Genomic DNA, 25,580 nt, shown 5'->3' with positions numbered 1-25,580 from the left:
AATAAAGATTCAGTAACTTGCCTAAGGTAATAAGTAATGATAAAAAATAGTAAGTAGTTGAATTGATAGAATTCAAATTCCAAGTCCTCTGACACTAAATCCAGCACATTTTCCATTGTGCCCTATTAACTCTCAAGGTCCCACTGAATCATTGTGAAGATCAAGTGAATACATGTATATATAGTTACTTTAGTCTTAGAAAGGGTATACCAAAAATCTCAGTGCAGTTTTCAGCCTCAAGAGTTAAGACTTTCTGAACACCCTGTACAAATGTCATAGATGAGGGAGAAAGCCAAGTTCATGAGCTTAGCCACAGATCAATTCCACATGATGAGACTGAGGGCACAGAAACACTTGTTCAACTTGTTCACAGTTGATATAAAACAGAGATGAAGATCAGGAGAGTCAAAAACACAGAACTCGGAGATGAGAGAGTTTAATGGGTATTCAATATGAATGGTGAAGTCTCTGAGGAAAACAGTAATAAAGGATCCCAAAGGAAATTCTTAATAAAATAATCAAAGAAAGTAGGAGTGGGTCCTTGATGGTAGCAGGTGGGAATAAGGCTTTATAGATTAATGTTAAATAAAGTGCTCTTCTATCAAATCAAGGGAATAGAAGGGGAAGATGAGTGTACCATGGGTGGGAGCATATCAAGAAAGCCAAGTTGTAGATAAAGAGTTAAGGAAATAATCACAGAAACAAAAGAAGAGAATATGGTCTAATAGGAGCAACAGGGAGAAAGAATATGGACAGATAACATTACTGAGTGGATTGCAAAGAGGGTTTTCTTTGCTGGGAGTCAAAAGACTGATTAATTATGCAGTGTAAAGAGAATTTCCATTCAAGCTAGTAGTTGAGATAGAAAAATATACCTGTCAGATCTATGGATAAGGGAAAAACTTGTAGCCCAATAAGAAATAGAGATTATGGGGATAAAAAGAGATAATTTTGATTAAATGAAATTAAGTCCTTTTCACAAACAAAACTAATGCAGAAAAAACCGGAAAGAAAACAGGAAACTGGAAAAAAGTATTGCGATGAGTCTTTTTGGGAGAGGTTTTGTTTCTCAACTATATAGGGAACTGAAGCAAATTTATAAAAAGACCATTCCCCAGCTGATAAATGGTCAAAGGATATAAATAGGTTTTCAAAAGAAGAAATGAAAACTATTTACAGTAAAATCTCCTAATTACTATTGATTAGAGAAATGCAAATTAAAATAACTAAGGTACCACTAGCACCAATTATATTGGCTAAAATGAGAGAAAAGGAAAATAACAAATATTAGAGATGTCGAAAAATTGTAATACTAATTAATGTTGGTGGAATTATAAAATGATCTAATCATTCTAGAGAATAATACTGAATTATACCCTAAGGGCTATAAAACTGTGCATACCCTTTGATATACTAATGGGGTATGTATCCCAAAGATTTTTTAAAAAAGGAAAAGAAAAAAGACATAATTGTACAAAATAATTTATAGCAGTTCTTTTTGTGGCAGCAAAGAACTGCAAAAAAGAGGGGATGCCCATTAACTGGGAAATGAACAAGTTGTGGTATATGATTGTGATGGAACACTATTTTACTAAGTAAAATTTTACTCAGTAAAATCTAGAAAAATTTATAAGATCTGATGGAAAGTGAAATAAGCAGCACCAGGAGAACATAGTCTACAATAACAGCAGGAATTTAAAGATGATCAATTGTGAAAGACCAAGTTTCTCTGATCAAAAATTTTTCAAAAGACCCATGTTGAAAAATGATATCCACCTCCAGAGGATAACTGATAAAAGTCTGAATCCAGACTAAACCATACTTTTAAAAAAAACCTTATCTTTTCTTTTGCAACATAGCTAATATGGACATATGTTTTGCATGACCTTATATAGATACTACTGAAATAAAAGTGCTTACCTTCTCAAGGAGGGGAAAAGGGCAGGACAAAGAGAATTTGGAACTTAAAAATTTTTTAATGATCATTAAAAAAAGATCTATGAGATCCCTTTAAAGTCCAATAGTCCAATAGTAGAGTGAGGTGGGAGAAGGGAGAGAAGGGCATAGTGGTAAACAGGGTAAAGAAATCATGGAGGTTTTGCAGTGTAGGAAAGAGGTGAGAGAGATAGCAACAAGTAGGATGAATGGACATGAGTACTCAAGAAGAAACAACCCCCTCCATGAAATGTTTACTCTATAAAAAAATTTTTTTTTATTTTTTAAAAACAGCTCTGGGTTCAGAACCACCGGTTGAGTGGTTGAAAAAAGAAATAAGCATCAGGTTTTTTGGTTACTGTCATATCTTTGTTAATGAGTAATATGAAAAAAAATTGGATGAATGAATTATGAAAGGCCTTAAAAGTCAGGTAGAGCAGCTGCAAAGTGATTGACTCTTGAGCAGTGGATGTAAACTATTTAAGCACAGTACTACAGTCCCACAATTGTTAAGCATGAACCAGTCTCCTGCAAATCAAGTTCAGAGTCTGTGGAATCAGATTGTTTCTTGGTGAGGGTGAATGGTGGCGGTAGAAACAGGCAATGAGTAAATTAAAATATTTTTAGTAACACATTAAATGCATCCTTTCAAAAGTCAGCTGACAACTAAAGATAAAAAATGTGAATCAACTCATATTTGATTAAATATTGGGATATGGAAGAAATATACAATAACAGCAAAATCCTATCATTAAGATGTTTTACTTATAGCTCATTTTGGATAGAATATTAATCATGGACTTAAAATTCTATCCAAATAGCAATTGAATATCTATCATTGATGCAAAGTTGAAATACACAAATAACATAATTACAAAAACTAAAAATACCAAATTCCTTACATTACTGCATTATTGAGGCATTTCTGCAGTGTTTTAACAATTTCATACTATCTTGCAATTATGTAAAAGCCACAGAGAGATTCAAATTTCACACATATATAAAAGCTATTACTTTAAAATAGGATCAATGTGTCATTTGAACCCCAAAAGAAATATATTTCCACATAGGAAAGAAGACAATGCATTTTCTATCAGAGACCAAAATTACAAATATCACAAATTATAAGTGTCAAACCTTTAATTAAAAATTCTTATACATTATGAACAATTAACTATCAATATTTCTACTTAAAAATTGGTCAATATTTAATAAAGTTTCAGCTACAAAATGTTTTTTTAAATTCAAAGGGGCAGTTCAGATTTTGATTTTTTAAAATAAAACATCCTTTATGGGTAACATTATTACTGAAATAAATTTTAAGAAAACTATTTCTACAAAAATTTTTGCTTTACATAACAAATCACATCAAAATATATTACTCATAACAAAGTAAAACCAAATTTTGCAACTTTTCACATGCAAACTTTCTAAATTATCAGCAAAAATCTTAAATGTGTTATCAAATGACATATAAAACTGACCTGTTGATTTAACACATGCAAACTAGCTGCATGACAAAAAAAAGAGATCTAATTATCGTGCTAATTTCATGCAGTATTATAAGGCAAAGTGCCAATTTCATGGTAACATTTAAGGAAAGGAACTGATTTCATGCAGAGAAGAAAAATATTTTTCAAGTCATTGAGAAGAAAAGTATACAATGTAAAGAAGATTTCTAGAGTCTAATCATTAGAGACGAAAAAATCCTTGATCTAACTACTGTAGAAGTTAGGGAAGCAGCCACATAGAGAAAGAGCCCTTGTCTGCTTATCAGGAGTTAGGCAATCTGAGTTCTTTAAATCCAACTCTGATATTAAGCCAGCTTTTCTACTTCAGGCATGTCACTATATCTGAAAATGAAATGGTTCGACTACAGAATTTTCCAATTTATTAAAGGTTGCATCATGAATGGGTAAATCTAGTAGTGAAATTTAAAGGGTACAAAGTTCTCTCCCAAAAGAGTGAAATTTCCGAGGGTCTATCATTCTTCCTCTGATCTCTTAATTTTGTCCTCTTATACTTAAATAGTTCTGCTGATATTTCTGAAAATATGGGCGAGGCTTCAAGATGCACTAATCATTTGAACTGCAAGGCACACACTCATCTTAAGACTACATTTTTCGATACTACTGAACCATAACACAATTTAAGAAAAACAGGGCCCCTAATACATTTAGGGAAAGAAGTACACTTATTTCACTACTCTGTTATGCTCCCTTCCTCACTGACATAATAAACATTTGCATATATTTCCCCCCATTATTTCTGCAAACTCAGTAAAAATATTTTAGGTTTACAACACCACATGAAATTGTGAAGCAAAGAAAAAATTGCTAAGACACATAAAAAGTACTTCTGCTTATGGGTAAATGGATATAAAGGAAGAGTCAAATGATAATTTTCAAAGGAAAAGCAAATTTGTTTCTCTTTGATAAGCATATTAATATTTATTACATTTATAATGAATCGTATGTATCATATTGTTATGGTTACATATTATATTTTGTTACATATAAAATAGTAACAAAAAAGGAAAAGCAAAAATGTGAATATACTCATTATGAAGCTATCTTTAACAAATACAGAATTGTTCTGAATATGTCACACTCCTTAAATGAGATCTATATTGGATATATTAGATATATTATATTGCTTATTTATATATTTACTGTGAAAAGTTTTCTAAAAAAATTTTCTAACAAGTCTATCATCTGCTCTTTTCACATTTATCACTTTTCACTGTTGTTCTCTAAGCGCATGATTCTAAACCACACTCAGATTTTCCAGAAACCAAATTTGAGAAAAAAACATAGCCTATACTCAGATTAATATATACCATCTCTCCAATTAAGGTTGAAACCAAAAGATAATTAGAAGGAATAATTCTATAGATTCTCAGAAAATACACACGAATTAGGGATCCATAAAGCCAAACAAGAGCATACTGGCTACATTTTAATTTCAGAATTTATTCTTGGGAGAAAAAAAAATTGATTCAAATATAGGCAAAAATATAGGAACAAAAAACAGACAAAGTTAACTCTCTTTGGAAAGCAGAAATGGGAAGGGTTCAGAATCTGTACAAAGTGGATTACACATTGACCATAAAAAGGGTATAAAGGGGTGTTTGCCAAATAGAGACACTGAGTTCCAAGAAATTTATCACTAAGTCAAAGCTAAAAAATGAACCAAAGTCATGCACATAGAAAAAGAAATTTTCATTAAAGAAACATTTTAATGGATGGCATACAAGTCAGAAGGGCAAAGAAGAACTAGGTTTTGCTGAAATTACAGAATTTTAATAGTCAAAAATGTTTTTGATGTCAACGGAGCTAATTTTTCAGACAGTTTCTAAAAATATCTTTGTTAAAGTATTTGAATAATTTGCTAAACCAAAAAATATTATTCTTGAATTCAAGTTTTTGCTTTTAAGCTGTGGTAAATTGAAAACAAATATTATTTAAGATAATCCTCTCCACACCCTGAAACAAATTGCTTAACAAATAGTGGATAATTGTTATTTCAAGATGTTAAAACCAATGAAGGTAACATTTTCTGATTTTTTCTAATTAAAAAAACTGAAAGATGAAACATAGTGATACCTCAGTTATCTGTACTTCTCAGAGATGGAAGTGTTCTCAATAGCTGTGTTCTTCTTGATAACTGAAGTTTAACCACTTAAATACTGAGATAGTTTCCTCATCTTTAAAACAAAAAGGCTATATTAGGCAACTAGAGCATAAAAGAAAAAGTGCTGGATTTGGAGTCAAGTTCCTTCTCTACCATACACTCATTTATATGAACCTTTTTAAGTACTTCAACTTCTCAGAATTTCAGTTTCATTTATAAAATAAGAATGAAGGTACTTGTACTTAAAAAGGTTCATATAAATGCCACTTTGCAAACCATCATGCATTTTATAAGATCATTAAGAGTCTTGAAGTTTAAAAACTACTTGTTTTACTGAAGTTCTTGATGCTGTTTTGGAGGGAGGACAGGGTCATGATTTCAAGAAACTTCCAAAGGGATAAGTCACTCTCCCAATGCAGATCAGCACCTACTCTGCAAGTTACAACCTGACAATTCCTGGGGTATTCAGAGGTTTAAGTGTCCACCCAATCATGTAGCCAGTTTGTGCCAAATTGGGCCCCAAATCCTTCTGACTCAAGGGTAAACTCTTCATAAACTACATCAGGACTCTTCCCTATTGAACATTTTTTCCCAAAAGAAGTCATTTATATAATTCAGGGGCAGCTATGTGGCTCAATGAGAGTAAGATCTAGAGAGAGAAGAGACTACTCAACCCCAATTGCCTAGCCTCTATCACTCTTCTGTTTTGGAATCAATATTTGGTATCAAATATAAGACAGAAAGTAAGGGTTTAAAACAGTCACACACACACACACACACACACACACATGCATGCACACAAGTATCCCTTCCACATCTCAAAGGATAGGGATGCCCTCACAATCTAGAAAATGCAAGTGTTTAAAAGGAAACGAAATTGTGTGTTTGTGGTATTAAAAGATTAAATATGTTGATATACAATACTATATAAACATTTTATGCATTTCTGAATGTCTAAACTTTTTCTGTATTATCTGCTGATCTTCATATGTCATCTGTGGCTTCCACAAAACTCCCCCAAAATTCTCAGTCAGTTTCTTATGCTAACCCATGATATATCAAAACTGCAAAGAAGAAAACTGCAATGTGGAAGGAATACCTGTATTTCACATGCTCCTTATTCCAAAATATACATAAACTAATTTAATTAGGTTATATCTCATCATGGTCAGTAATACTCGATTGAAGTTCTTATTAACTACACATGTACACATAGTAAGTGGGATAGGACACAGGGCTGAATGTGTAAGGAATGCTGGAGTCATCCTAAAACTTACATTCACAAAAAAGTCCTGGGTCAGAGTTATGAGTATTTTCTTCTTATAAAAGTAGCATGAAGAATATACAACCTCATAGCCTCTTAGGCAGAAGAGTAATAATATGATTTTTTATTAGTGTTTTAAGAAGTACTTAGCACTTTTCTTTCAAAACTCCTGTGCAGTGGGGAAGCCTAAGAAGTAGCATCCCAATAGGTAGTCTTAAGAGGTAACATCCCTATTTTACTGATTAGAAAACATCCTCAGAAAGGTTAAGTCACAATGGACTTCCCCATTGATTTATATCCACATTTTTATCTCTTTTGTACTAAATTTGTTGCTGGGAGTATACTGCACTGCAAGATGTAGCTAAAGGTATAGTAACCATAAATGGGTTGGGACAAAGGAATGAAACCTCATTTCAGAAGTCTGTACTAGGTTATTTGGGTAAGTCCTGGCAGTTGCAACAGCTGAAAATTCTTCAGCAGAAAAGATACTTGTGTGCACATAACACCACCCCCCTCCTTTTTTTTCCAAGCTCTCATAAATGTGTGACTTTTACATAACTTCAGGCCCAAGCAACACTAAAAACTGTATCTTTAATGTCATAAGAAGCCTGAAATGCAGTATCACTCTTATACTGATTATTTAGCTTTCTTCATTTATAAGCTGAATTATACTGCTTGATGAGCCACTGTATGGCAGTACTTGAATATTCTGAAGACCTCTGAGGCCAGAAGTGTAGGAATTTTGACTTCCTGCTTTCAGTCAGCTCCCTCCAACATAATCCCTGCTCCAGCCACACGCATGACATAATGCTATTCATCAGGATTCTTGTGATCTAGATAGTACAATCTCCCCAAAGTACTGACAACTGAGATGACTGGTATAGAGCAATGATGTGTATAGGGGTTCCTCTGATCTGTGTGGCTCATGAACCCCACCAACTGCAGAGCTGTATGACTTCTGTGCATCACAATGGACTTTCTTCTGCACTTTGAGTCTACATTTTGCCACCTTAGTGGCCACTTCTGCTCTTTGAGGCTCCTAACACCAATAGCAACTTCTCTTTGCCCATCTCTCTCCTTCAACAAGCTCCTTCCCCACTCAATGGCACTTTCCCCATCTCCTCCCTTCTCAACTGTTTTCTGTCCCTGTCTGCATTTGTAATGCCTTTTATAGAAAAGAGGAGAGGACCATATTCTGAAAAGCAAATCAACTCTTCTTTCAATCTCTCTCACTCTCTCTCTGTCTGTCTCCCTCTCTCCCTATACATATGAGATTTGTTTGTGATTTGCTTCTTAGCTGCCAAGTCTTGATGTCTGAAGTTACCATAGCTCTGGATAACAAACAGGATACAACCTCACATTTTTAAATATTCTGTATGGTACATATTAACATATTATATATACATATATATATAATATGGTATATATTAACATATTATGTTAGTAATGAAATACTATTTTGCTATGAGAATTAAGTAAGATGATTTCAGGAAAAAAGGTGGAAAGATCTTTGGGAACTGATAAAGAGAAAAATAAGCAGAACTGGGAGAATAATTGTACACAATAACAGTGATATGGAATGATGATTATCTGTGAAAATTTGGCTACTCTCAGAAATGCAACAATCTGGGACAATCCTGAAAGATTTAGGATGGGGCATGCTATCCATCTCCGGAGAAAGAACTATTAGAATCATCTCATAAGAATGTCTTTGTTTTTATTTTATGGTTTTGGCTTTGTATGACCAATATGGAAGTGCTTTGCATGACAATAAAAATTAAAAAAGAAAGGTAATATTCTGCAAAATATGCACTATCTGCCTCTGAATATTTTAAGTAGCTTCCTCAAAATAGATGGAATGTAATCATTGACCAAGTGACCAGGTAGACCCTAAACAGTTCAGACATTTCCTTCAAAAGACACTCAATTCCACTCCTGGCTGCACAAGATGAAAACATAATTCTATCCTTCTCCATTTACCCTAATCTTATTTGGGAAAATTGCTCTTCACTAGTTTTGCAACAGAAGAATCCAATTTGATTTTATGACTGGGAGGCTTAGTTTGAGTACAATCTAAAGCTCTATCATATACAGAAAGAAAAAAATGGTTAAATTTTTTACAGATCATTTCTCACTTCCTTAAAAACTTTACTAAGTCACACATCAAAAATATCACTTTGCAAGGTCAAGCAAAGACAAAATTGAGACTATTTCTTCACCCCTGCTCTAGTCTATTCTCCCTAATTCTCATCTTTTTTTGTCCCCTATTTTCTGCCTTTATTCTTCACTGAGAGTCTGAAATGGCAAAAGGTATAGAAGTTTACAAGAAAAGAAGTGAAGGGAGAGAGCAGAACACGACATTTCTGGAACTTTTTTCATCACCACCTCTTGTTTCTATGATGTTTTTAGTTTGAATTAGTACAAATTATGTGTGGGGAAATCTCTAGCTATCTGTTAAGGCAAGGGTAAGGAATAATTTTTCTACTAAGTGACACTGACCCATGAGGGAAAATAATTAACTGAGAGGCCAACCAAAGTAAACCTAACTTTAGTTAGTTCTTTCTATTTTTAAAAGAGAAATATAAAACATCTAAGCCATACATCTAAGCCCTAAGAAATCAGGAACAGAAAAATAAAAACTGTATTCAATTAATATTATAAAATTAAACATTCATTTTTGGTTTGGTTTTATATTATAGACAGAAAAAGAAAAGAGTCACTAAGGAATGTCAAACAATGAGGGGAAAGAGAAAGAACAAACTACCTCATCTAAAGGAAGGAAAGAGGCATAAAAACATTGTCCCTTGAAACCCCTAATTCTTCAAAAGACTAAGTGCCATCAAGATTTAATCCTACTTCAGTTCTTCAATTTGCTCAAAGCTCTCTCTTCATGCATGAGCTCTTCACCTACAGTTTGGACCCACAAGCAGGTAGCAGATCTCTGACAAAGACACCAATCAACAACTTACCTCTCTCTGACAATCTAAGCTCCTCCTCAATAGCTAAGGGAACAGAATTACCTCAGGAGAACCTTTTATAATATATCAGAAAACCTTACTTCAGAAACTCCCTTTTAAATATGCATACAGATATCTGCTCATTACAAATGTTAGGAGGCAAGGGGAGAGAGAAAACATTTTATTTTGAGAAACTTCTAAGATCCAAAGATTCTCCTTGTACAGAGACTATTATCACCACACATTAGTCTCCCCTCTAATAAAATAAGACAGCCTGGAATAACAGACAGATCGCTGAGCCTAGTTATCACTAGAGCTGGGTCTAAGTTCTACTTAGGCCAAAAACTACGATCAAATGAGATATTTGTAAAAAAGCCCTTAGCATAGCTCCCTCCTCTTCCCCCTCCCTAAGGGAGGAATGACAAGGTACAGGTAAATTATTTAATCTCTCAGTGCCTCAAGACGACTATCTATGACTATAAACTACAGAGAAAATGGCAATTATCCATAATAGGGGATGATCGTATTTTCCATACCACAAGTTTCCTATGCCAAAATCCCAAGTTCATAGCAAAACCTAGCTCCCAAGAAGCACCTGCTTAGCATACAGGGTCACAGAATGTACAGGGAGGCCCCAAAGTCATGGTGTCCTATACTTTTAAGCTATTCAAGGTTACAGCTGGATAGGCTAAGCATTAGCTTCAGAACTGAGTTTAATTATTCTAGACTTCCCCCGAGATGCTGCTGCTCTGCTGACCCTAAGTTCACTCCTTTAAACAACTATCTCTGATTCCCTCTTCTCTCTCCCTACCTGGTTACAACTAGTTGTGTTAAATATGCTAGTTGAGACAGTAGTGAGTTCTCCAGAGGAGAAGAGATTAAGATTCCATTCTTAGGTCTTGCTATGAATATACTGGGCATCTATCTATCTAAACATACATGAACACACATATTTTTCATAATCTTGAAAAACAATGCATAATAGGTAACAGAGCATCTAGGATTTGAGTCAAAATCCCTACGATTAAGTACCCTCTCTACAATTTAAAAGATATGTGATCTTACCATTTTAAAATCTATAAAATAAACATATTTATACTATCTGTCTCTCAAGGTTATTGTGAGAAGTAAATGTTGTGAAAAGCAAAAAGCATGCTACCCATAAAGCATTGTATAAGTTAGTTATAACCAAAATGTTTTATTCACAAGATTTAAACGCAAATTATACTTAACTATAACTTTCTCCTGTGAAATGATACTTTTAAGCTCTTATAAGGATTCGTAGTGAAAATACATTAACATTCCTAAAGAATTAAAGGTAGGAAGGAAATCTACTAATTACAATAAAGTCTGCTGAGCAAATTGAGATTTAAATTTTGAAATTTAAAATGTAATCCTGAAAAAATGAATTATGAAACCATCCTTTCTGAATTAGCACAAAATTCATGGTAAAGAACACAGACATCATGTTAAGACAAAATATAGGAACCATAAATCACTTAGATGGCAAGGTAAGACCTTTAAGTATTTTCAGGCCCATGTAAAAAAAATGAACAACTGCCACCCAAAATAAGCCCAATGACAGGAAAAAAATTATTTTCTTCCAAAGAATGTTTTTAGGTTTAGAATATGTTTAATTTAAATTAAAAAAAGACTGATCATTAGTGCATAAATGTCTTATTTTTCTGGTACAAGCATAATAAAAGTGGACACACGCATAATGTTTTAAAGTTTGTAAACACAATTTCAACAAATATTAATAAGAACATAGAGGATAGGTGCTACAGGTATTATTGGCCCCATTTTATAGATGGCAAAATTAAGGTTAATAAGTAGTAAAGACCTGATTTCAACTTGAGTTTCTCCTGATGGCAAGTTTAGCAATCTTTCTACTATATCACATTGCCTATGAAAGTGAAGTAATTTGCATGAACCATTTCTATGAAAAAGGAAACTTCCTTAAGTATCCATCCTTTTAAAAAGTATTATTCATATTATTTCTCATCTTGGACAAAAAAAAAAGCACTCAACTCTGTTGTGCCCCTTCCATTTATTGTCCAATTCCTTTCTAGTTTTACTCCCCCAATTCCTTCAAATATGATCTCTACCACAAAGGATACGAACAGGCAATTTTCTGAAGAAGAAATCAAAGTTTTGATCATAGGAAAAAAATGTTCTAATTCATAACTGAGAAATGCAAATTTAAAAAATTCTGAATTAACATTTCATAGCTATTAGATTGGCTAACATGATAGAAAAGGAAAATGATAAATGTTAGCGAAAATGTGGAAAAATTGGAACACTAATGACTGCTAAAGGAGTTTGTGAACTGGTCCAACAATTTTGGAGAACAATTTGGAATTATGTCCAAAGGTCTATATAATTTTGCACATAACTTTTGATCTAACAATACCATAGGTCTATACCCCAAAGTGATAAATGAAAAAAGAAAAAGGACCTATATGCACAAAAATACTTATAGCAGCTTTTCTTGTGGTGGCAAAGAATTAGAAATTAAGAGGATGCCCATCAATTGGGGAATGGCTGAACAAGTTGTGAATATGATTGTACCAGAATACTACTATGCTATAAGAAATAATAAACCAGATAGTTTCAGAAAAAACTGGGAAGACTTATATGAACCGATGCAAAGTAAAATAAGGACAAGGAGAACATGGTACACAATAACAGTATATTATAAAGATGATCAACTGTGAAAGACTTAGCTATTCTTATCAATAAAATGTTCCATGACAATTCCAAAGGAAACATGATGAAAAATGTTATCTGCCTCCAGAGAGAAAACTGATAAAAGACTGAGTGCAGACTGAAGTGGTTTTTTTTTTCACTTTATTTTTCTTGTAGGTTTTTTTTTTTGCAATATGGCTAATATGACAATTTTTTTGCATTATTTTATATGTATAATTAATATCATATTGCTTGCCTTCTCAATGAATGGGGGAAAGACTGGAGGAAAGGAGAAAATTCAGAAATCAAAATTGTAAAAGAATGAATGTTAAAAATAAATAACAAATTTATTTTTTAAAAAGAAGAAAAAAGAAGAAATGACCCACCAGATGCTGATGGTTGCCTCCCTGTCTCTTCTTCTTCCTTAAGTCCCTAGGAAACCTGGCTATCAATCATCCTGGAGACACTTCTGAAACCGTGACCTTCTTACTGCCACATTCCAGTATCTCTGCCAAAGAAAAGAACTCCATCTGTTTGCCACCCTCTCTTTCACTTTATGGCTGGCTGTTTTCAGTTACCATCCATCAACCACAGTCTCCCAGGGCAATGGTTGCTACCAAAGAAGCAGAATGATGGTGAGAAACTAGCCCTGACTGATTATATCATAATCAGATGTAGTCACAGTGTAGGTAGAGCAAAGACCACAGGTGCTGGAGTCAGAAGAACAGGGCTCAAATTCTGAAGGTACCACTTTTTAACTGTAACCTGTACAATCAATTTTCCTGAGCTTGAGTTTTCAGTAAAATGGAATAATACACTACTTCTATGGCTCCATGGTCTCATCAAAATGGGGACTCCTTCCTCTTGTCCATAAAGACTACAACTCTTTGATACATGCCAAATCTATGTCTATTTTACAAGGTAGTTATGAGATCAAATGAAGGAATATATATAAAACCACCTCATAAATCATAAATATATATTATAAATATATGTGTATGTGTAGTGGAAGGGAGGAAAGGTATAATTAGTATAGTCATAGAAGGTCATACAAAAAGAAAAGATGTCTATTTTCTCCTCTGTAGAACTCCAAGTATTATACAGATCAGCTTATTTAACGTGATCATTTAAAAGCAGGAGAGGAGAAAAGCAGGAATCAGAGAATCAGTTGTGTAAAGGAATGAAGCTAGGGCCAGAGAGGAGCAGCTCTACCTCGGGTGAAGCACAGAATATATGTCTATATTATATACATATATGTATACAAATACACCCACATATACATAAACACATATGCATATATATCATGTAATAGACTCACATATTCAGGAATAATTAGTGAGACTAGAAATTGTCTATTCAGATGGAGATTGCGATAATCTCCAGCAACATATATATATAACATATAATATGCATATACAATATGTACACAACTATACATCTATTATACAATATATACAAAACTATACATCTATACACACATACACAACACACATATATGCATATATATATATATATACATACACACACACACACAGATAGACATTATCTACCACTAACATATTTACCAGAATGTAAATACAAAAGGAATCTCCCTGAAGGTGAGAAGGAATGGTCTTTCTTTCCTGAGGTACCTCCCATGGTCCTTGGTATCTTGACCTCAATTAAGTTTCTAGGGCTGCTGAATGCCTTGTGGACAACATGGCTAGTTTTACCTTCAATTCCTTCCTGTCTGCTCAGCTGCTCTTAGCCAACCTGTCAGCCCTTTCTCTTCCTCTCTCTGCCCTATCCTACAGACAATGGGTTTCCCTGCCTTTGGTCTAGTTGCTTGGCCACTCCTTTCATGGCAGCACTATGTGGTTCTGACTTGGGTCCTGATTTGGTCACTCATCCAGTGGTACACACTTAACACAGACAAATCCTGTGTCAATGAGGTGGGGCAATGTTAGGGACATGCTGAACAAGAGCAAGGACATCATTGCCTATTCAATTGCAGAGCTGAACTCCCCAGCAGCACAAGGGCCTAGATCACAGAGACTTTATACAGTGTTCCAAAGATTTCAGTGCAATTTTAAGCTAAAAAATGTCAAATACTAAAAAGCTAACTGACACCTCATAGTTCAATTTTTTCCATGTTTCTATTTTCTCTCTCAGTCATTTGTTATCCCTAACTGATCTCAATGTGGCCTCCAACTTAAATATACACCCTTATTTTACATACAATAATCCAGGGGAAGACCTGAGATTAGTGATTCCATGTCATTCTTCTTGTGATATAAATACACGGCTTTGGGATAACTACTTTCATCAAAAAGGTTTTGTATCTTCTGGGTTGTTTGGCTATAAGAAAAAGCCACCACTGGAAAATATTTTACTGTGCTTTGGGCTGGGTACAATCTGAAAAAGCAGGACACTGATAAGAAAGAGCTAAAAATAAGACTAACATTTCAATTAAGTGAGAAAATTAAATTCAGGTAAATAGATTGGAACACAAAGCATATGGGTCCCAGAAAAGGAAGTCAGGAGTCTTCTAGACCAAAGAGCCTTGATAAATTGAGATCCAAGATATAGGCAACAGGTTTTGGGGAATAGGCACAGAGTCAAACAAACAGTAAGAACTAGGTTTAATTGAATAAAGTTTCTGCCCAATACCTGTCTGAGTCTAGAATTACTCTCAGATCATAGTAGAGGTCTTGAGTCTTTAGATAAAGTCACAAGCAGGCATATCATGCTGAAATATGAGGGAAGGATTAGGAGAATTAATAATAGATGTAATAAATAAAGAAATGTACATGGTGTGGTTAAAAATAAATGGAATGAAATTTTATTAGAAGAAAAGCTGGTTTATTCATAATAACTAGCATTATATGGTGATGCAAAGTGTGTAAAAAGCATTATAAGCCTCATTTTTTCATTGATTCTGGGTGTATTGTGTTCTGGTCAAAGAAGAAAATAAATATCTAGACCATCTTAGAATCTACACCCACAATATAAAGAATTGCAACGATTACTCAGAAAATTTGGGTTAAACAAAATTTTCCTTCCCTGGAATGCACTTAAATTCAAAATGTATTTTGGTACAGAAGAAAGAGCAGTGAATTTGGAGTCAGAAGCCTTGAGTTTGAATCACAACGCTATCTCTTCCTTTTGTCACCTTGGACTTCAATTCTTTCATCTGTAAAGTGAGGAAGTACTTTTGTGGTTCCTTAAATCTCTAAACCTACAAAATCTACATAATTCTGAAATATATTTTGGCCACATTCTCAGAACATCCTTGATGTTGTCTTGGGAAAAAGGGATGGGAGAAAGGGGAGGAAGAAAGTTAAGGAGTCAGACATTGTAATAGGTTTTTGTTTTTTGTTTTTTTAATCATCATAGTTCAGGGGGAAACTAGGTGGCTCAATGGATTGAGAGACAGGCCAAGAGATGGGAGGCTCTAGGTTCAAATGTGACCTCAGACATTTCCTAGCTGTGTGACCCTGGGCAAGTCACTTAACCCCCATTGCCTAGCCCTTACAACAATTTCTGCATTAGAACCAAAACAGTATTGATTCGAAGGAGAGTAAAGGTTGAAAAAAAAGTCATCATAGTTCCTGATAAATGATAAATCAACCTGGAATTAATTCTGGGCTTTTGTTTTTTGGAGTTTTTTTGTTTGTTTGTTTTCTTGTGCAATGCACAAAATTCTTTAGGGAATTTTCAAGTCATAAAGGCACAATGAGAATAATTTTGTTCAGAGCATCAGGTAAACACCATCTATTTGTCCTTGGTCTTCACTTCATCTCCTTATCTCTTGAAGTCTTATAACTTATACTTATAGCTAACTACCTCTGTTTTCAAAATCTATGTGATCAGTCCACTGCTCAGTAGAATCCAGAAGTATGACTCGGGAAACTTCAAGTCTTCTCCCCATAACAATTAGCAATGCTATCTCATATCTTTGAGAAAAACACGATCCCAATGATCTTCCTTGGGCAGCTAGGTGGCACAGGGCATAGAGCACCAGACCTGGAGGCAGGAAAACTCATTTTCAACTCCAATTCAAATCTGGGTTCAAGTACTTACTAGATGTATGATACCAAGCAAATCACTTAAACCCTATCTGCTTCAATTTTCTCATCTGCAAAATGAGCAGGAGAAGGAAACTATAAATTAGTATCTGCCAAGAAAACCCCAAATGAGGTCATGAAATGTAAGATACAACTGAACAATAGCAATAACAATAATGATCTTCCTAAGTCTAAAAGAAACAAACATGGGGTTCTAATAAATCTGCACTATTTATACAAACTCTCATTAAGGGGAAACTTAATAAAACGGTAACAAAAAAGAGAAGACTAGGTAAACTTCTTTATGGTCCAGTTGGTTGACTCCTAAGCAAATCTACAAACAGGTGATCTTCATTTTAAAAAATCCATTAATAAATTTCCACCTTTACTGATAGGTGGACCAAATCAAGAGGTAATAATTAAAATTTGTGGAACTCTTTGTAGTTTGTAAAGCATTTCCCATCCATTTCCTCATCTGATCTTCCTAACAGTGCTAGGAGGTAGGTGGTACTCAGAAAAATGAAATGGACTGCCTATGGTCATATGCTACTAAGTGCCAAAGGCATGATTCCAACCAGAGAGGGCTGATTTTGGCAAGTCCAGCACTCTCTCCATGATTCCAGACTGCCCCTGCTATAGAATAATGAATAGATAGAGGATACAATCCAGCCTTGGTGGAGGTAGTATAGCTGTCAAAGCCCCTATGAGAATACAAGATTCGCCTTCCTCTGTTCCTCATCTCCTTTTCCAAAACACTCTCTCAGGAAAGGCCCCATTTATTGATGGATCTACTTGTCAGTATAAAATGAAGTCAACATTCCCATTTTCAGGATAGTAGCATTTTATGATCTATCTGTTGCCCTGAACCAGCCACTCTATGGTGGATGAGACTGCATACTCACTACTTTTGCAAAAGAAATGAAAACATGGTATTGGTTGAAGAAGCCCAAAACTTAGGAATCAGGATGGGCTAAATCTGGCACCAAAAGACTTGGCTCAAATTCTCTGAGCTTCCATTCTCTTCAATTTAAGTAACAACCAAAATAACCTCCACCAGTCTTTTCTTTCTCAGCCTTGCAAAGATGAAATCTTGTTATATGTGAAAATGCTTTTAAAACCACAAAGTGAAATACAAAAACAAGGGATTTTAATGATCTTATTGGATCTTTGAATAACTGACTACAGGCAGGGCATTTGAAGTTTCATCATGCGAGGGTTTTTGGCTTAGGCAAAGAAATGCAACCTTCTCCCTTTTCCTAATTTATAAGCTGTGTTAGACATAAAATGATTAGGTACTTGATCACAGAATGAGCTAGCAAGATGGGTCACTTTCTTAAGATGACTTATAAAATTAGCCCAAGGAATCAAAAAACCACCTGCCCAGCTGGCCTCTAAAGGAAATCCTCTGAAACAAGTATTTAAGTCTGTTACTTTAATCGTATTTACTATTATGGTCAAGTACCTATTGCCTAATATATTTTCCAACTTCAAAACTTTTCAACCAATTACTTCCTATTTTTAAAAAATTACATATATACATATATATGTGTATAGCTAAATGAATATATGTACTCACACTATATATATATGCATATATATACATACACACACAGTGTTCAGATATGAAATCTTCACTTAAGAGGAGTAATATACATGATGGATACTGTTAGAGTAACAATAAAGTTCTAACACTGAATCTTAGAGTTGGGATGGATCTTAGAGATAATCTAGTTCGATCTCTTTTCATGACTTGGAAGGAAAGGAAACTAGTTCCAGGAGGAATAAAATTACTTGCCCTAGGTCATAGTGATTCAGTAGTAGATAAGAGTCAGGACATAGGAGGCAGACACAGAGCTGGCCTTCAGTTAGAAAAACCTGGGTTCAAATACTCTCTCTGAAATATACTGATTGTCAGATCATGGGCAAATCATTTATGTCTCTGTGTCTCCAACAATCAAAGGAATTCCTTAACTAAACCAATGAAATCATAAGTCTAAACCAAAAAAGTGGGCAGGTAGAAGACTATTCTTTAGCTTATGACATGCAGCTAGATATCTGACCATTGAATTAGTCCATCAATTATTGAAATGTGTATTTATGGATCTTTATAGTTTTAGTTGGAAGGTACCTTGAACATCATGTCTAACCCCCTCATTTTATAAAGAAATAACTCTAGGTAGGTGAAGAGACATAGCCAAAGTACAAGTACAAGTGGCAGAGACAAGGTCTCAATGACTCTAATCCAGCACTCTATACATCCTAAGCATAACTGACTAATAACTTATCAGGTTCTATCACTCCTGAGAAATGGTTCATTGATCCCAAGCTACTCAGTGCTATAAAAGTTCATCTTTTCGATACACTTAATTCCTAAGAACACTGTCATTGAACAATACAATCATGAAAAAACACAATCTAAAGATTGTAAATAACTCAAAGGATAATGGGAAAATATAGATATCTGTAGGCTGAAGCCTTTTACCAGAGATGACTGGTCTGCAAAGTGGTAAACAGGTCCTGAAGCAGCAGTCTTCAGAGGTAGAGTGGAAAGTCATACAGTGTTGCATAGAAAGCCTGAAATACACTGGTTGGATGCTTTAGGAAATATTTGTGTAAAGATAAGAAATATAATAATAGATAAAAAGGTATGAATTATTTGTAATCTGTACTAGTTAATGAAATAGTCACATTGATGAAATTACAGATCCACCAAAATCCTGAAAAGGGGGACCTTATGATGGCAGAATTCCCTCAGGAGCGGATACCAATGATTATGGTGTGGCTTCTATACCCACCAACTCTGTCATTTAGCATCTATCTAAAGGAATCAAAATTGTGGATAATGAATGACCAGTAGGATAACTGTACCAGGGTTCCAATTCTCAAAGATTTGAAAGTCAAATACTATACTAGTGGTCTACTATGTTGTATCATTTGAAATAAAAAATCCCAATAATGAATAGGAAAAATTAGAAACAGGGCATACATACCATTCTAAGGTTACTGAAAATTAAAACAGTCAATAGTGAGGCAAAGTTTATTAAGCAACAGTGAGGCATGCATGAAAGCAAAATTCTAATCCCAGCTTTATCATTAACTGGTTAGGCAATCCTGGAAAAGGGGAAAGAAAGGAAATAAGCATTTATAGAGCACCTAATTACAATATAAGAAGCATTGTGCTAAATGCTTCACAAATATTATCTCATTTGATCTTCCTGACAACCCTAGGAGTAAGTAGTAGTAGTATCCCCATTTTATAACTGAGGAAAGAGAAGCAGACAGAGGTTAAGTGACTTGTCCAGAGTCATACAGGTAGTAAATATGTAAGGACACATTTTAACTTAGGTCTGCCTGACTCTAGCCCCAGCTTTTCAGAATACCACCTCATTCTGATTCTCAGTTCCTTCCTCTATAAAATAATAGAATTGAACTACATGATCTCCAAGATTTCTTCCAGCTCTAATATACTATAAACTACTCTAAGTTAAATTAAGAAGTGTGTAGAGATTATCACTAGGATATGAAACTTCTTTTCCTTCTTTATCAAGGCAATTCCATACATTAGTCTTTGTCAATTCTTTCTACCATCAAAATCTGCTCTTAGGAAAATATGTGATTGTCATTCATTTCCACCTTTTTGTGATTTTAGACAAACTGGGCTCAAGGTACCTAGGATATCACCATATCTAAACCCCTCATTTTCTAGGCAGATAAAGAGACTGATCCAAAGTACCACAAGTGGTCCTATGACTAATCCAACACTCTATACATCTTGGGCATAATCTGACTAGGAAATGGTCAAAGACTCAAAGGTATTAAAACTCTAGGCCTTATTTGTAATAATAGCATGAAAGGATGGAAAGAGGCCTTGTAGCACCAGTTTGTAATTGTGAGTAGAAGAGGAAGAGGAGGAAAAAAAGGAGGAGTAATGATAAAATGTACTTTGATATTTCCATACATCCATGGGGGAGGGGGCTCCACCAACAGAGATCCCAACTCTTCCATTCTTACAGATGTTACTTAGGATCCCAGATCTTGAGCGGCAAGCAATCATAGAGTTATCTAACCCAGTCCTCTAACTTTACAGATGAAGAAAGACTGATGGTCAGATATGTAGATAAAGTAACTTATGTATGATCACACAGGTCATAAATGTCAGAACCAGTTCCCCTGACTCTAGATCCAGTAATTTTTCCATTGTAATGCTCTATCTTATGGGTCCTTGTGGCCAAAAATATTCATCAAATGAGAAGAGCACTTTGAAAGTCACAGTTCACAGTCAAGGCCACATCTGAAGACTGGCTCAGATAAGGCATTATATACTTATGGTGAGGCATATGAGTGAGATGTGAAGAGAGGAGAGAAAAAAAAGAAGAAAGAAAAAAGAAAGAACAAGAGAATTTATGGATCATAGCATTTTTAACAGTTATAAATCACTGTCACAAACACTAATTAATATGAGTCTCATAAGAATCCTCTAAGGCAGAAAATGAAAGTATTATTTAAGGTAGCTGACTTCAAATTCCAGCTGGTTTCCTTAAGTATATGACCTTAGGTAAGGCATTTTACAGTGGGTGCCTCCATTTCTTAGTTATAAAGTGAAGAAACAGGGCTAAAGAAGCCTCTAAAGGTCCCTTGTTGCTCAGTTATTATATGATTCAAGCATTCTTTTTGAAAACTGAAGAATATAAAATGTTTTGTATCAGACAATAAAGAGTGCTTATATTATAACTATAAATACCAAGATCCAATGTAAAGTCAATGCCAAAGTCCCAAGGGCAGATCTTCATTCATGAAGCTCCATATTTTAGAAATCTTTAGATTTAAATATTCAATGCAGCAATAAATAATTTAAATAAACTTAACCTAAGAGGCTCTGAACTAGCTTTGAGACCTTTCTAAACCTGTGAAATTAGTATGAAAAAACTTCATTTGGTGAGAAGAAACAAAATCTTTCCAAAATGTTGCACAGCATCGACTTTCACTGCACACCAAAGACCTGTCAAAATAATTCATGATACCACAGATGTGAAGGGATTATTCACTAGAGAAGGAAAACCCACTTAAAACTCCATTTAATATGTTCAAATGGTTCACCAAGATCAAAGGTCTAGTCTGACTGAATCACAATAGTGAAATTTTCAGTAGCTGCTGCCTAATATACTTTGAGGAATTACACTATTCTAATTCAAATGCTAATATTCCAGTCACTAGAAAAAACTTGACTATTTCTTCACATTCAATCTGACTATGCAATTATAAAACAATGGTTACTTGGCTTGAACAAGAGTCATATAAAATAATTTTTCTTTAAAAATTAAATTAGTGAGTTAAGTCAAAAGGACATTTTAATAGCAAAAAATATGCATTAGCAATAGTTATATTAGTACTCTAAAACAGACTCAGCCAGGGCTGATCTCAATTTAGTCTAGTCAACCTGCCCAGCTTGTAATAAACTTTAATCTTCCTCTATAGAGGAAAACACAACTTCATCTAAAAATTACAATAAGTATTTCTATTGCTACTGGTCATAATTTTTTTCACTGTTGGAGTTGATTTTTTTTCCATTCTAAAGGTATGGACAGTAGGAAAAAAAAGAAGCCTCAAATTACTGAGGAACTTTAAGACTGCTCTCATCAATGAGAGCATGGAATAGTGAAGAAAGCATAGGACTTAGATCCTGTTAACTTGAGAAATGCACAAGTTTTTAATTGGAAAAAATCTTGTTCTCTGTGATAGGTAAGAATTTTGTGGTAAGTTAAGTCACTTTGTGTGACTTACTGACAACATAGAACTTCCAGGACAAAGGAACTTACAGAAGACATCTTTGTAAATGCAGAGAATAACTGCATAAATCTATGCAGGGTACACAAACACCTTATTCTAGCTTTGGATTCTAAATACATACACACACACACACACACACACACACACACACACACACACACACACACACACACACACACACACACACACTAGAAAGGCAAGAAGCACCAAAAATAATCAAATGAACATACAGCAACATAACAGGAGAAACGGCTAATTAACAGAGTGCCATATACAAAGGGAATACCACAAGCAGAAATCATCTAGAGTGAATATTCCTGGTGGTCAGAAATTATGAGCTAGTTAAGAAAAGTTATAACCCCACTCCCCACCACCAATACACACATCCTATCTTCAAATAGCCCCCAGGAGGAGAAATCTCCATTTTCTCCTTGAGTCTTACCTTGGTTTGTTACAAGGCAAAGACCTTGCATCAACTGCAAACATTTTAGAAACAAAGATGATGACTGGGGCTGTTTCTTCACTTCCACATTTCATAAAAGCTAAAGAAATAAGAAACAAATGTCATTCTTTTTCTTTACCTACTGTAAGAAAACCAAATTTCATTAGAACAAGTGAGACTTGGAATAAAACAGCATTTAGAACTAAAACCAATCCGGGGTCTTAACTATTTTTTAAATTCCACTTAAAGAATTATACTTTTCCAAAGAACAAAATGCTTTCCTTCTTTACTCAGAAAAAAAAAATCAACGTAACTTATAATGACTTATTTGTCTGGCTGCTATTTGTAGTGAATGGTTGGACTATAGGCCCCAAAGTAAGTCTCCCAAGATGTAGAAGAAATAACTGAAATAATAAATTAGGAGAGGGCATGGCATCCTACCCAGAGAAGTGACAAACTGTGAAAAGAGCTAACAAGCATCCACACAGTGTATGGGATAACCTTTTAACTTAGGAAACCTTAAGTAATCCAACCTAAACTATCTGGAGACTAGGTGGCATCAGACATCTCTTCTAGCTTTAGAACAATGAACAAATGACTTCCATGCTATAATTCCATAGCAAAGGGATGCCAGGAGATACATAAATGGCAGCATATTGTTAATAGGGAAATGCCACTGAACTCTTGAAACAGTTTCAAAAATGACCATTTTAATGTTCCAGAACAAATTCCCCTGAAGCCAACGATGGAAATACTGGTGCTGGGAAAGAAGCTTTCATAATTGAGGAATTTCCATACCAATACAAGATGGAGGGTTCTAACAGTCCCAAAGTAAAAAGCTCTCAAGCTGAGGATGGCATAGTAATTCCTATGTATGCATTATTCAAATATACATAAATGTGTATAAATCATAGACTGCTTATAAACAATTTGCACCTTGTATTTCTATGACATGATTTTTCCTTATCAACATGGTGAAAAGAAGAGAACAGTCTGCTTTCTCTGGGTCCTACCAAAAATTAGTTCCCATAACATTTGCACAATTTAGGAATCTATCTTCTCTGATACTAAGGTATATCCTAACAAACCAAAAGAAAGAGCTTAGATTTCACCTAAGAGCTATAAGAACATCATCTAACTTCATATTACAATGAAGTAACATTTTTGTCTCTAGGCAGAAAGAGCATAAGATGGAGTACTGAGCAAATTGCCACTGGATATCTCAAAGCACATTTCTAGCAAAGTGCACTTACATTTTTAATCCACAATGAGAATCAATCTACTGATAAAACTCTTGCTGAGGGGAATCTAAAACAATTGCCTTAAGACCTCACTTAGCACACCTAAATATAACTATTTTTGGAAACTTGGCTCACCACAGGCTAAGGTTAAATGATACCATAAAAAGGCCACTTTAAAATGTAAAAAATGTGTGTGTGTGTGTGTGTGTGTGTGTGTGTCTTAAGAACAGTAGTAACATTATTTGAGTGATTGCAGGTTATGCTTTAAGGTTTATTAAACATCCCCAAAGTATAATTCCTAAAGAATCAATCTGGCTGTGTTATTTGCTATAGTCCCAAAATGTCATAAAGATTTCAGATCCCATCTTTACTCTTAAGAAAGGAGATCCAATTTTAAAAAAATAACAAGAGCATAGGACCAGACTGAGTATCACTAGTTCAATTACAATCAATCAATCAATCAATAACCATATGGTGAGCTCTTACAATGATCCAGGCAATGGTGCTAGTTGCAGAAGAGACAAAAAAAAATAAGTGTAACAATCCCAAACCTAAGAAACAAGTAGTTTAAAAGATAGTCATATAAAAAAGATTTTAAAGGAAAAATGGATGAATTAAAAAAACCATTACTATCAAGGCTAGTTCCAAAGCTGAAATTATACATATCTAGTGATCAGAACACCAAACCCTGGATTTATATAGCCTTTAATGGACTTTAATAGTTTTGTTGGGGTTTCTTTCCCCCAGTGCCCTTACCTTCTGTCTTAGTATCAATTTTAGGCAGAAGAGTGGTAAGAACTAGATAATCTGGATTAAATGACTTGCCCAGGGTTACACAGCTAGAAAGTGTCTGAGGCCACATTTGAATCCAGGTCCTCCCTACTCAAGACCTGGCACTCTATCCACTGTGCTGCTTAGCTGCCCCTAATTGTTTCTAAATTAATTTGTTCAAATTTAACTCACCTGTCTTTAGTTCCTGGGTTTCTGGTGGAAGAGAATCAAATGTCTTTGCTCCAGTGCATAGCAGCCTCTCTACTCGCTCAGCTGGGATGTCAAGAGGACTAGGGAGTTTCTGGCATACCATGTCTAAAATCCACTGTTAAGGATTCAAAGCTAATGGGCTAGAATTGTCCCCCAATTCTTTGTACTGGACTTAAAAAGGTTTCATTCATTGTCATTAGTAAATGACAATAGGGCAAGATCCGCAGATTAGGAGAGATGATAATCTTGGACAAGTTATGGGTATCTGGCACTATAAGATTAACAAAAGCACATTGCATATATTTGTTCTTTACCACAATTGCACATGATAGGTATGACAGAAGCAATATCTTCATTTGACTGAAAAAGTAATTATAACTGAACCTTACAGATTGGTACATTTACCCAAATGATTACAAAAGTTTTTATGCTTCATACAATATAAAGATACTACATAAAATTCCTACATAACAAATAAGAACCTGCATTTTTGATATTCTAGTATAAAAACAAATACCAGCAATTATTAGACAGCTTCATCCTATTATAATACCTCTAGAGATTACCATATGGATATTTATAGTTAGAAATTTTTGGGAGATATGT

At 34.5% G+C, this 25,580-nt stretch overlaps 2 protein-coding genes across 9 annotated transcripts in view; one reads left to right on the top strand and one right to left on the bottom strand.

The window, feature by feature from the left end:
* The window catches only part of SAXO2 (stabilizer of axonemal microtubules 2), a 123,958-nt gene that overhangs the window by 17,558 nt on the left and 80,820 nt on the right, over positions 1-25,580 (top strand). For 2 of the 7 annotated variants that reach the window (XM_056805911.1, XM_056805915.1), the window contains exons 3-4: positions 9,532-9,762; positions 12,907-13,112. The exons of 3 other annotated variants lie outside the window; for them this stretch is intronic. The gene's annotated coding sequence lies outside the window, so the exon portion shown is untranslated. The remainder of the gene's footprint in view (positions 1-9,531; positions 9,763-12,906; positions 13,113-25,580) is intronic. 2 more of the 7 variants (XM_056805910.1, XM_056805904.1) reach the window with 1 other exon arrangement.
* Positions 1-25,580, bottom strand: part of EFL1 (elongation factor like GTPase 1) — a 278,731-nt gene that overhangs the window by 212,730 nt on the left and 40,421 nt on the right. For both annotated transcript variants that reach the window (XR_460442.3, XM_001362562.4), the window contains exons 11-12: positions 24,957-25,079; positions 22,753-22,852 (exon numbers count right to left, since the gene is read on the bottom strand). Coding sequence is in view for 1 of the 2 variants with exons in the window: in XM_001362562.4 (XP_001362599.1) it covers positions 22,753-22,852; positions 24,957-25,079 (223 nt within the window). In the remaining variant the exon portion in view is untranslated. The remainder of the gene's footprint in view (positions 1-22,752; positions 22,853-24,956; positions 25,080-25,580) is intronic.

Source organism: Monodelphis domestica, chromosome 1 (assembly GCF_027887165.1).
Source record: "Monodelphis domestica isolate mMonDom1 chromosome 1, mMonDom1.pri, whole genome shotgun sequence".
Taxonomy (NCBI): domain Eukaryota; kingdom Metazoa; phylum Chordata; class Mammalia; order Didelphimorphia; family Didelphidae; genus Monodelphis; species Monodelphis domestica.
This window is presented reverse-complemented; position numbering and strand designations above follow the sequence as displayed.